This window comes from Oncorhynchus mykiss, unplaced genomic scaffold (assembly GCF_013265735.2).
Source record: "Oncorhynchus mykiss isolate Arlee unplaced genomic scaffold, USDA_OmykA_1.1 un_scaffold_213, whole genome shotgun sequence".
NCBI classification, from domain to species: domain Eukaryota; kingdom Metazoa; phylum Chordata; class Actinopteri; order Salmoniformes; family Salmonidae; genus Oncorhynchus; species Oncorhynchus mykiss.
In genome coordinates, this window is record NW_023493684.1 from 105001 (window position 1) to 119426 (window position 14426).

Sequence of the window (14426 nt, forward strand, 5' to 3'; positions counted from 1 at the left end):
AAGTCCAGTGTAGCTAGCTACTCTACAGAACACAGCAGGTAGACATGTAGACAGCTAGCTACTCTACAGAACACATCAGGTAGACATGTAGACAGCTAGCTACTCTACAGAACACAGCAGGTAGACATGTAGACAGCTAGCTACTCTACAGAACACATCAGGTAGACATGTAGACAGCTAGCTACTCTACAGAACACATCAGGTAGACATGTAGACAGCTAGCTACTCTACAGAACACAGCAGGTAGACATGTAGACAGCTAGCTACTCTACAGAACACAGCAGGTAGACATGTAGACAGCTAGCTACTCTACAGAACACATCAGGTAGACATGTAGACAGCTAGCTACTCTACAGAACACATCAGGTAGACATGTAGACAGCTAGCTACTCTACAGAACACAGCAGGTAGACATGTAGACAGCTAGCTACTCTACAGAACACATCAGGTAGAACATGTAGACAGCTAGCTACTCTACAGAACACAACAGGTAGAACATGTAAACAGCTAGCTACTCTACAGAACACAGCAGGTAGAACATGTAGACAGCTAGCTACTCTTCAGGACACAGCAGGTAGAACATGCAGACAGTGTAGCTAGCTACTCTACAGAATACAGCAGGTAGAACATGCAGACAGCTAGCTACTCTTCAGAACACAGCAGGTAGAACATGCAGACAGTGTGGCTAGCTACTCTTCAGAACACAGCAGGTAGAACATGCAGACAGTGTAGCTAGCTACTCTACAGAACACCACAGGTAGAACATGCAGACAGTGTAGCTAGCTACTCTACAGAACACAGCAGGTAGAACATGCAGACAGCTAGCTACTCTACAGAACACAGCAGGTAGAACATGTAGACAGTGGAGCTAGCTACTCTACAGAACACAGCAGGTAGAACATGCAGACAGCTAGCTACTCTACAGAACACAGCAGGTAGAACATGTAGACAGTGGAGCTAGCTACTCTACAGCACACAGCAGGTAGAACATGCAGACAGCTAGCTACCCTACAGAACACAGCAGGTAGAACATGTAGACAGTGGAGCTAGGTACTCTACAGAACACAGCAGGTAGAACATGTAGACAGTGGAGCTAGCTACTCTACAGAACACAGCAGGTAGAACATGCAGACAGCTAGCTACCCTACAGAACACAGCAGGTAGAACATGTAGACAGTGGAGCTAGCTACTCTACAGAACACAGCAGGTAGAACATGCAGACAGTGGAGCTAGCTATTCTTCAGAACACAGCAGGTAGAACATGCAGACAGCTAGCTACTCTTCAGAACACAACAGGTAGAACATGCAGACAGTGGAGCTAGCTACTCTACAGAACACAGCAGGTAGAACATGCAGACAGTGTAGCTGGCTACTCTTCAGAACACAGCAGGTAGAACATGCAGACAGTGTAGCTAGCTACTCTACAGCACACAGCAGGTAGAACATGCAGACAGTGGAGCTAGCTACTCTACAGAACACAGCAGGTAGAACATGCAGACAGCTAGCTACTCTACAGAACACAGCAGGTAGAACATGTAGACAGTGGAGCTAGCTACTCTTCAGAACACAGCAGGTAGAACATGTAGACAGTGTAGCTAGCTACTCTTCAGAACACAGCAGGTAGAACATGTAGACAGCTAGCTACTCTACAGAACACAGCAGGTAGAACATGTAGACAGCTAGCTACTCTTCAGAACACAGCAGGTAGAACATGTAGACAGCTAGCTACTCTTCAGAACACAACAGGTAGAACATGTAGACAGCTAGCTACTCTACAGAACACAGCAGGTAGAACATGTAGACAGTGTAGCTAGCTACTCTACAGAACACAGCAGGTAGAAAATGCAGATAGCTAGCTACTCTACAGAACACAGCAGGTAGAAAATGCAGATAGCTAGCTACTCTACATAATAGCAGTTAGAACATGTAGACAGTGTAGCTAGCTACTCTTCAGAACACAGCAGATAGAACATGTAGACAGCTAGCTACTCTACAGAACACAGCAGGTAGAACATGTAGACAGCTAGCTACTCTTCAGAACACAGCAGGTAGAACATGTAGACAGCTAGCTACTCTTCAGAACACAACAGGTAGAACATGTAGACAGCTAGCTACTCTACAGAACACAGCAGGTAGAACATGTAGACAGTGTAGCTAGCTACTCTACAGAACACAGCAGGTAGAAAATGCAGATAGCTAGCTACTCTACAGAACACAGCAGGTAGAAAATGCAGATAGCTAGCTACTCTACAAAATAGCAGTTAGAACATGTAGACAGTGTAGCTAGCTACTCTACAGAACACAGATAGCGGAGACACAGTCAGAACAGTCACAACAGTATAGCAGAGACACAGTCAGAACAGTCACAAAAGCACAGCGCAGAGACAGTCAGAACAGTCACAACAGTAAACAGAGACACAGTCTGAACAGTCACAACAGCACAGCGCAGAGACAATCAGAACAGTCACAACAGTAAACAGAGACACAGTCAGAACAGTCACAACAGTACAGCAGAGACACAGTCACAACAGAGACACAGTCACAATGGTAATAGAATGGAATGATAGTATGGTAATAGAATGGAATGATAGTATGGTAATAGAATGATAGTATGGTAATAGAATGGAATGATAGTATGGTAATATAATGGAATGATAGTATGGTAATAGAATGGAATATGATAGTATGGTAATAGAATGGAATGATAGTATGGTAATAGAATGGAATGATAGTATGGTAATAGAATGGAATGATAGTATGGTAATAGAATGGAATGATAGTATGGTAATAGAATGGAATATGATAGTATGGTAATAGAATGGAATGATAGTATGGTAATATAATGGAATGATAGTATGGTAATAGAATGGAATGATAGTATGGTAATAGAATGGAATGATAGTATGGTAATAGAATGGAATGATAGTATGGTAATAGAATGGAATATGATAGTATGGTAATAGCATGGAATATGATAGTATGGTAATATAATGGAATGATAGTATGGTAATAGAATGGAATGATAGTATGGTAATAGAATGGAATGATAGTATGGTAATAGCATGGAATGATAGTATGGTAATAGAATGGAATGATAGTATGGTAATAGAATGGAATGATAGTATGGTAATAGAATGGAATATGATAGTATGGTAATAGAATGGAATATGATAGTATGGTAATAGAATGGAATATGATAGTATGGTAATAGAATGGAATATGATAGTATGGTAATAGAATGGAATATGATAGTATGGTAATATAATGGAATGATAGTATGGTAATAGAATGGAATGATAGTATGGTAATAGAATGGAATGATAGTATGGTAATAGAATGGAATATGATAGTATGGTAATTTGGACACAAACCAAGCTTTACTGAACACTGACAGACAGAGAGGCATGCAGAAACCAGCTACCTTAATCTGAGCAGCACAGAGACACAGGGAGTCAGACACAGGAAGACAAGGTTAGGATACAGAAGTGTGTGTGAGAGTGTGTGTGAGTGTTTACCTGTTGTGTAATGTTGTGTTTGTGGTGTATTGCTGCTAGGTAACGCAGCAGCAGTTTAGTGGCCTCAGTCTTCCCTGATCCACTCTCCCCACTGAAACACACACACAACTTAATGTCAATATAAACACTAAAACACCACCAACACACAGGTCACTACTGGATCTGAAGTTAGTACAAACAAGACGCATGCTTTTTTTCAGTGAAGAAGTTGGTCAAGGTTGGTTTCTTTTACAGAAACAAAGCATGTCTGATTTTTGTTAATAGGAAGGAAATTGTCCAGGACACTTCTATGTCTATTTTAGATTCTGGGGATATTATCTATATGCACGCATCACTATACTTAAACCCCTAGATGCTGTTTTCCACTGTGCCCTTAGGTTTATTGCCGGTGATGGTTCTAGAACTCACCATTGGGCCCTGAGGTTTATTACCTGTGATGGTTCTAGAACTCACCATTGTTCCCTTAGGTTTATTACCGGTGATGGTTCTAGAACTCACCATTGTTCCCTTAGGTTTATTACTGGTGATGGTTCTAGAACTCACCATTGTTCCCTGAGGTTTATTACTGGTGATGGTTCTAGAACTCACCATTGTTCCCTTAGGTTTATTACTGGTGATGGTTCTAGAACTCACCATTGTTCCCTTAGGTTTATTACTGGTGATGGTTCTAGAACTCACCATTGTTCCCTTAGGTTTATTACTGGTGATGGTTCTAGAACTCACCATTGTTCCCTTAGGTTTATTACTGGTGATGGTTCTAGAACTCACCATTGTTCCCTTAGATTTATTACCGGTGATGGCTCTAGAACTCACCATTGTTCCCTGAGGTTTATTACTGGTGATGGTTCTAGAACTCACCATTGTTCCCTTAGATTTATTACCGGTGATGGCTCTAGAACTCACCATTGTTCCCTTAGATTTATTACCGGTGATGGCTCTAGAACTCACCATTGTTCCTTTAGGTTTATTACTGGTGATGGTTCTAGAACTCACCATTGTTCCCTGAGGTTTATTACTGGTGATGGTTCTAGAACTCACCATTGTTCCCTGAGGTTTATTACTGGTGATGGTTCTAGAACTCACCATTGTTCCCTTAGATTTATTACCGGTGATGGCTCTAGAACTCACCATTGTTCCTTTAGGTTTATTACTGGTGATGGTTCTAGAACTCACCATTGTTCCCTGAGGTTTATTACTGGTGATGGTTCTAGAACTCACCATTGTGTTTTGTATTAAAAAGTGGGTTGGGCCTCTTTGCATGTAAGGAAAGAGCAGCATTCTCTTGTGTTTATTTACAAATCATTCAGGCAGAAACTTCCTATGTATCTATCAACATTAATTCAATTTAGACTTCCAAATGACCAACCCTGGTCTCAATAACACTGGAGGCCCCTTCGGTCTCCACAGAGTTGGGTAAAGCTGATTTTAGTGTTTTGGGGCCCTTTATGGGGAACAGGTTACAGAGCTGAGATGTTCTGGTCCTCCTGGGTTGTTCAGATAAACCTGTCTGTTTCATTTGATTTGGTATGTGTTGGATGTGTTTCTGCAGGGCTCATCTGGAAAAGATACCCTGGTCTCAGAATGACTTCCCTGTCAAAATGAAGGTCAAAAAACAACAAGCCTTTCCTTACCTCCCCTGCCAACAGCTTACCACTAAACACCATCATTATGATCCAGTCCAGAGTGGACCTGTGTGCTCGGTGTAGGGTGACGGTAACGGGGAGGTTTTCAGTTAACCAGAGACGGAGAGCTGAAACTTAACGCTGGAATGTGCTCACTGGGCCAACTTCACACTCCCTCTGAGACATGATATGATACCGGCACAGACATGGCTGGTCTTTCCTTACAGATGTCTCCGTCAGACAACAGCTAGAGTGTCCCAAACAGGGGGGGGGGGGGGGGGGGGGGGTCCGTCAGAACACAGCTAGAGTGTCCCAAACAGGGGGCGTCCGTCAGAACACAGCTAGAGAGTCCCAAACAGGGGGGGGGGGGTCCGTCAGACAACAGCTAGAGTGTCCCAAACAGGGGGGATCCGTCAGAACACAGCTAGAGAGTCCCAGACAGGGGGGGGGGGGTCCGTCAGAACACAGCTAGAGAGTCCCAGACAGGGGGGGTCCGTCAGAACACAGCTAGAGTGTCCCAGACAGGGGGGGTCCGTCAGAACACAGCTAAAGTGTCCCAGATGGGGGGGGGTCCGTCAGAACACAGCTAGAGTGTCCCAAACAGGGGGGGTCCGTCAGAACACAGCTAGAGAGTCCCAGACGGGGGGGGGGGGGTCCGTCAGAACACAGCTAGAGAGTCCCAGACAGGGGGGGTCCGTCAGAACACAGCTAAAGTGTCCCAGATGGGGGGGGTCCGTCAGAACACAGCTAGAGTGTCCCAAACAGGGGGGGTCCGTCAGAACACAGCTAGAGAGTCCCAGATGGGGGGGGGGTCCGTCAGACAACAGCTAGAGAGTCCCAGACAGGGGGGTTCCTTTCCTCCCATCTGGGTCCCCAGGACCAAGTTTAGGAAACGCTGGGCTAGAGCGTATCAGGAGGAAGTAGCTGTGTTGTGTAGTCACCTGATTATAATAACCTGATTCTGTTTGGCATCCATCATTTTGGTGTAGGAGACGTTTGCTATGGCAAACAGGTGTCTGAGGAGGACCACAGAATGGACACAAAGATAAAACAGTAGCATGAATAACACATCATTTAGCACACAATACACCAATAATACACACTATACACCAATAACACACAATACACCAATAATACACACTATACACCAATAACACACAATACACCAATAATACACACTATACACCAATAACACACAATACACCAATAATACACACTATACACCAATAACACACAATACACCAATAATACACACTATACACCAATAACACACAATACACCAATAATACACACTATACACCAATAACACACAATACACCAATAATACACACTATACACCAATAATACACACAATACACCAATAATACACACTATACACCAATAACAAACAATACACCAATAATACACACAGTACACCAATAACACCAATAACACACACAATACACCAATAACACACACAATACACCAATAATACACCAATAATACACCAATAATACACACAATACACCAATAATACACACTATACACCAATAACGCACAATACACCAATAATACACACAATACACCAATAATACACACAGTACACCAATAACACCAATAACACACACAATACACCAATAACACACACAATACACCAATAATACACCAATAATGCACCAATAATACACACAATACACCAATAATACACACTATACACCAATAACGCACAATACACCAATAACACACACAATACACCAATAATACACACAATACACCAATAATACACACAGTACACCAATAACACCAATAACACACACAATACACCAATAACACACACAATACACCAATAATACACACAATACACCAATAATACACACAGTACACCAATAACACACACAATACACCAATAACACACACAATACACCAATAATACACACAATACACCAATAACACACAATACACCAATAATACACCAATATTACACACAATACACACAATACACCAATAAAAAACACAATACACCAATAACAAACACAATACACAAATAATACACACAATACACCAATAATACACACAATACACCAATAATACACACGGTACACCAATAACACCAATAACACACACAATACACCAATAATACACCAATAACACACACAATACACCAATAACACATCAATAATACACAAAATACACCAATAATACACCAATAATACACCAATAATACACAATAACACAACAATAACACACAATACACACAATACACCAATAACACACACAATACAACAATAACACACACAACACACCAATAACACACACAATACACCAATAACACACACAATACACCAATAACACACACAATACACCAATAACACACCAATAACACACAATACACACAATACACCAATAACACACACAATACACCAATAACACACCAATAATACACCAATAACACACACAATACACCAATAGTACACCAATAATACACCAATAACACACAACACACCACTAATAGACCAATAACACACCAATAATACAACAATAATTCACCAATACACCAATAATACACACATTACACCAATAATACACCAATAATACACAAAATACACCAATAATACACCAATAATACACAATAACACACCAATAATACACACAATACATCAATAATACACCAATAACACACAATAACACACCAATAATACACCAATAATACACACAATACACCAATACTACACCAATAATACACCAATAACACACAATAACACACCAATAATACACCAATTATACACACAATACACCAATAACACACAAACATCCCCAATAACACACACAATACACCAATAACACACAATACACCAATAATACACACAATACAACAATAACACACACAATACACCAATAATACACCAAAAACACACCATTACACCAATAATACGCCAATAATTTTTCAATAACACAATACACCAATATCATACCAATAATACACCAATAACACACCAATAACAGGCACAATACACCAATAACACACCACTAATACACACAATACACCAATAACACACAATACACCAATAATACACACAATACACCAATAACACACCACTAATACACACAATACACCAACAACACACACACACGCTACATTGCATTAACACATACACACATAGACACAAAACACACACACACACACACACACACACACACACACACACACACACACACACACACACATACACTTCTAACAAACAGACACGCATCACAACAACACAGGAACAGGAAGTGTTCTTACGGAGGGTTCTCTCCCAGAGCGGTTCCCTTGTGCTTCAGCACCATGTCAGTTCCGTACATGTTGAACATCCTATAGGGGTTCACCGAGACCAGGATACTACCTATATATGTCTAGAGACAGAGAGATACATGTTGACCAGGATACTACCTATATATGTCTAGAGGGTTCACCGAGACCAGGATACTACCTATATATGTCTAGAGGGTTCACTGAGACCAGGATACTACCTATATATGTCTAGAGGGTTCACTGAGACCAGGATACTTCCTATATATGACTAGAGACAGAGAGATACATGTTGAACATCTTATAGGGGTTCACTGAGGCTAGAGAGAAGGCCAGCAACCCAGAGTCGCCTCTTCACTGTTGACGTTGAGACTAGTGTTTTGCGGGTACTATTTAATGAAGCTGCCAGCTGAGGACTTGTGAGGCGTCTGTTTCTCAAACTAGACACTAATGTACTTGTCCTCTTGCTCAGTTGTGCACCGGGGCATCCCACTCCTCTTTCTATTCTGGTCAGGGCCAGTTTGATCTGTTCTTTGAAGGGAGTAGTACACAGCGTTGTACGAGATCTTCAGTTTCTTGGCAATTTCTCGCATGGAATAGACTTAATTTCTCAGAACAAGAATAGATTGACGAGATTCAGAAGAAAGGTCTTTGTTTCTGGCCATTTTGAGCCTGTAATCGAATCCACAAATGCTGATGCTCCAGATACTCAACTGGTCTAAAGAAGGCCAGTTTCATTGCTTCTTTAATCAGGACAACAGTTTTCAGCTGTGCTAACATAATCGCAAAAGGGTTTTCTAATGATCAACTAGCCTTTATAAAATGATAAACTTGGATTAGCTAACACAACGTGCCATTGGAACACAGGAGTGATGGTTACTGATAATGGGCCTCTGTACGCCTATGTAGATATTCCATTAAAACATCAGCTGTTTCCAGCTACAATAGTCATTTACAACATTAACAATGTCTACACTGTATTTCTGATCAATTTGATGTTATTTTAATGGACTAAAAATGTGCTTTTCTTTCTAAAACAGGGACATTTCTAAGTGACCCCACATTTTTGAACAGTGGTGTATGTCTGAGACAGGGGAAAGATGTTACACACACAGTGGTGTAAAGTACTTAAGTAAAAACATCCCTAATGCCTCTGATCAAGAGAACATCCCTGGTCATCCCTACCACCTCTGATCAAGAGAACATCCCTGGTCATCCCTACTGCCTCTGATCAAGAGAACATCCCTGGTCATCCCTACTGCCTCGGATCAAGAGAACATCCCTGGTCATCCCTACTGCCTCTGATCAAGAGAACATCCCTGGTCATCCCTACTGCCTCTGATCAAGAGAACATCCCTGGTCATCCCTACTGCCTCTGATCAAGAGAACATCCCTGGTCATCCCTACTGCCTCTGATCAAGACAACATCCCTGGTCATCCCTACTGCCTCTGATCAAGAGAACATCCCTGGTCATTCCTACTGCCTCTGATCAAGACAACATCCCTGGTCATCCCTACTGCCTCTGATCAAGACAACATCCCTGGTCATTCCTACTGCCTCTGATCAAGAGAACATCCCTGGTCATCCCTACTGCCTCTGATCAAGAGAACATCCCTGGTCATCCTTACTGCCTCTGATCAAGAGAACATCCCTGGTCATCCCTACTGCCTCTGATCTGGAGGACTCACTAAACAGAGAACATCTCTGGTCATCCCTACTGCCTCTGATCAAGAGAACATCCCTGGTCATCCCTACTGCCTCTGATCTGGAGGACTCACTAAACAGAGAACATCCCTGGTCATCCCTACTGCCTCTAATCAAGAGAACATCCCTGGTCATCCCTACTGCCTCTGATCAAGAGAACATCCCTGGTCATCCCTACTGCCTCTGATCAAGAGAACATCCCTACTGCCTCTGATCAAGAGAACATCCCTTGTCATTCCTACTGCCTCTGATCAAGACAACATCCCTGGTCATCCCTACTGCCTCTGATCAAGAGAACATCCCTGGTCATCCCTACTGCCTCTGATCAAGAGAACATCCCTGGTCATCCCTACTGCCTCTGATCAAGAGAACATCCCTGGTCATCCCTACTGCCAAGAGAACATCCCTGGTCATCCCTACTGCCTCTGATCAAGAGAACATCCCTGGTCATCCCTACTGCCTCTGATCAAGAGAACATCCCTGGTCATCTCTACAGCCTCTGATCAAGAGAACATCCCTGGTCATCCTTACTGCCTCTGATCAAGAGAACATCCCTGGTCATCCCTATTGCCTCTGATCTGGAGGACTCACTAAACAGAGAACATCTCTGGTCATCCCTATTGCCTCTGATCAAGAGAACATCCCTGGTCATCCCTACTGCCTCTGATCTGGAGGACTCACTAAACAGAGAACATCCCTGGTCATTCCTACTGCCTCTGATCAAGACAACATCCCTGGTCATCCCTACTGCCTCTGATCAAGAGAACATCCCTGGTCATCCCTACAGCCTCTGATCAAGAGAACATCCCTGGTCATCCCTACTGCCTCTGATCAAGAGAACATCCCTGGTCATCCCTACTGCCTCTGATCAAGACAACATCCCTGATCATCCCTACTGCCTCTGATCAAGACAACATCCCTGGTCATCCCTACTGCCTCTGATCTGGAGGACTCACTAAACAGAGAACATCCCTGGTCATCCCTACTGCCTCTGATCAAGACAACATCCCTGGTCATCCCTACTGCCTCTGACCTGGCAGACTCACTAAACACACATGCTTGGTTTGTAAATAATGTCTGACTTTTGGAGTGTGCCCCTGGCTATCTGTAAATGATGTCTGACTTTTGGAGTGTGCCCCTGGCTATCTGTAAATGATGTCTGACTTTTGGAGTGTGCCCCTGGCTATCTGTAAATGATGTCTGACTTTTGGAGTGTGCCCCTGGCTATCTGTAAATGATGTCTGACTTTTGGAGTGTGCCCTGGCTATCTGTAAATGATGTCTGACTTTTGGAGTGTGCCCCTGGCTATCTGTAAATGATGTCTGACTTTTGGAGTGTGCCCCTGGCTATCTGTAAATGATGTCTGACTTTTGGAGTGTGCCCCTGGCTATCTGTAAATGATGTCTGACTTTTCGCCCCTGGCTATCTGTAAATGATGTCTGACTTTTCGCCCCTGGCTATCTGTAAATGATGTCTGACTTTTCGCCCCTGGCGATCTGTAAATGATGTCTGACTTTTCGCCCCTGGCTATCTGTAAATGATGTCTGACTTTTCGCCCCTGGCGATCTGTAAATGATGTCTGACTTTTCGCCCCTGGCTATCTGTAAATGATGTCTGACTTTTCGCCCCTGGCTATCTGTAAATGATGTCTGACTTTTCGCCCCTGGCTATCTGTAAATGATGTCTGACTTTTCGCCCCTGGCGATCTGTAAATGATGTCTGACTTTTCGCCCCTGGCTATCTGTAAATGATGTCTGACTTTTCGCCCCTGGCTATCCGTAAATGATGTCTGACTTTTCGCCCCTGGCTATCTGTAAATGATGTCTGACTTTTCGCCCCTGGCTATCTGTAAATGATGTCTGACTTTTCGCCCCTGGCTATCTGTAAATTATGTCTGACTTTTCGCCCCTGGCCATCTGTAAATGATGTCTGACTTTTCGCCCCTGGCTATCTGTAAATGATGTCTGACTTTTCGCCCCTGGCCATCTGTAAATGATGTCTGACTTTTCGCCCCTGGCTATCTGTAAATGATGTCTGACTTTTCGCCCCTGGCCATCTGTAAATGATGTCTGACTTTTCGCCCCTGGCTATCTGTAAATGATGTCTGACTTTTCACCCCTTGCTATCTGTAAATGATGTCTGACTTTTCGCCCCTGGCTATCTGTAAATGATGTCTGACTTTTCGCCCCTGGCTATCTGTAAATGATGTCTGACTTTTCGCCCCTGGCGATCTGTAAATGATGTCTGACTTTTCGCCCCTGGCCATCTGTAAATGATGTCTGACTTTTCGCCCCTGGCTATCTGTAAATGATGTCTGACTTTTCGCCCCTGGCTATCCGTAAATGATGTCTGACTTTTCGCCCCTGGCTATCTGTAAATGATGTCTGACTTTTCGCCCCTGGCTATCTGTAAATGATGTCTGACTTTTCGCCCCTGGCTATCTGTAAATGATGTCTGACTTTTCGCCCCTGGCTATCTGTAAATGATGTCTGACTTTTCGCCCCTGGCTATCTGTAAATGATGTCTGACTTTTCGCCCCTGGCGATCTGTAAATGATGTCTGACTTTTGGAGTGTGCCCCTGGCTATCTGTAAATGATGTCTGACTTTTCGCCCCTGGCTATCTGTAAATGATGTCTGACTTTTCGCCCCTGGCTATCTGTAAATGATGTCTGACTTCTCGCCCCTGGCTATCTGTAAATGATGTCTGACTTTTCGCCCCTGGCTATCTGTAAATGATGTCTGACTTTTCGCCCCTGGCTATCTGTAAATGATGTCTGACTTTTCGCCCCTGGCTATCTGTAAATGATGTCTGACTTTTCGCCCCTGGCGATCTGTAAATGATGTCTGACTTTTCGCCCCTGGCTATCTGTAAATGATGTCTGACTTTTCGCCCCTGGCGATCTGTAAATGATGTCTGACTTTTCGCCCCTGGCTATCTGTAAATGATGTCTGACTTTTCGCCCCTGGCCATCTGTAAATGATGTCTGACTTTTCGCCCCTGGCGATCTGTAAATGATGTCTGACTTTTCGCCCCTGGCTATCTGTAAATGATGTCTGACTTTTCGCCCCTGGCTATCTGTAAATGATGTCTGACTTTTCGCCCCTGGCTATCTGTAAATTATGTCTGACTTTTCGCCCCTGGCTATCTGTAAATGATGTCTGACTTTTCGCCCCTGGCTATCTGTAAATGATGTCTGACTTTTCGCCCCTGGCTATCTGTAAATGATGTCTGACTTTTCGCCCCTGGCGATCTGTAAATGATGTCTGACTTTTCGCCCCTGGCTATCTGTAAATAAATAATAAACAATATGCTGCCGTTTGCTTCATAAAAGGAATTTCTAATTATTTATACTTTTACTTTTGATACTTTAGTATATTTAAAACCAAATACTTTTAGACTTTTACTAAAGTAGTATTTTACTGGGTGACTTTCACTTTAATTTGAGTCATTTTCTATTAAGGTATCTATACTTTTACTCAAGTATGACAATTGGGAAATTTTTCCATCACTGTATACACACACACACACACACACACACACACACACACACACACACACACACACACACACGCACAACAGGATCCTAGCTATACGTCTGTACAGGGGATAGAGGGACATGTGTGAATGTTATTAGTTTATCAGGTAATGGGCGTACAGTGTCCAGTGAGTTGTTAGTAAACTCACATAGATGATCTCTCTCTCAAACCTCTTCTTCAGGTTGAGCAGCACAGATCCCTCAGACAGCTCCCTGGAACAACAGACACAGAAGCACACAGACCAGCTGAAATAGCAGCTTCCACATCCTTTAAATAAGGCTGTTGTGTTGTGTTGTGTTCTCACTCCAGCTGCGTCATGTCCTCTACTCCGTCTTCCTCTGGCTGCTCCCGGTACACCATGCTGGGCAGGCTGCGGATGGAGTACATCTACACACAGACACACCGTTGAGTTCATCTACCGACATTCACAAGACATCGCATCCAGTACCACTTATCATGCAGGTATTACCTTATCGTACCAGTATTACCTTATCGTACCAGTATTACCAGTATTACCTTATCATACCAGTATTACCAGTGTTACCTTATCGTACCAGTATTACCTTATCGTACCAGTATTACCTTATCGTACCAGTATTACCGATATTACCATATCATACCAGTATTACCAGTATTACCTTATCATACCAGTATTACCAGTGTCACCTTATCGTACCAGTATTACCAGTATTACCTTATCGTACCAGTATTACCTTATCATACCAGTATTACCAATATTACCTTATCGTACCAGTATTACCAGTATTACCTTATCGTA

The 14426-nt window shown here is 42.9% G+C and overlaps 1 protein-coding gene across 1 annotated transcript in view; it reads right to left on the bottom strand.

The window, feature by feature from the left end:
* The window catches only part of LOC118947901 (unconventional myosin-XV-like), a gene marked incomplete at its 3' end in the record, with an annotated part of 118221 nt that extends 104121 nt beyond the window's left edge, over positions 1–14100 (bottom strand). The window contains exons 1-5 of the mRNA XM_036972940.1: positions 13953–14100; positions 13797–13860; positions 8400–8509; positions 6079–6153; positions 3516–3606 (exon numbers count right to left, since the gene is read on the bottom strand). Coding sequence (XP_036828835.1) covers positions 3516–3606; positions 6079–6153; positions 8400–8509; positions 13797–13860; positions 13953–14035 — 423 coding nt within the window. The remainder of the gene's footprint in view (positions 1–3515; positions 3607–6078; positions 6154–8399; positions 8510–13796; positions 13861–13952) is intronic.
* Between the last annotated feature and the right edge of the window lie 326 nt (positions 14101–14426).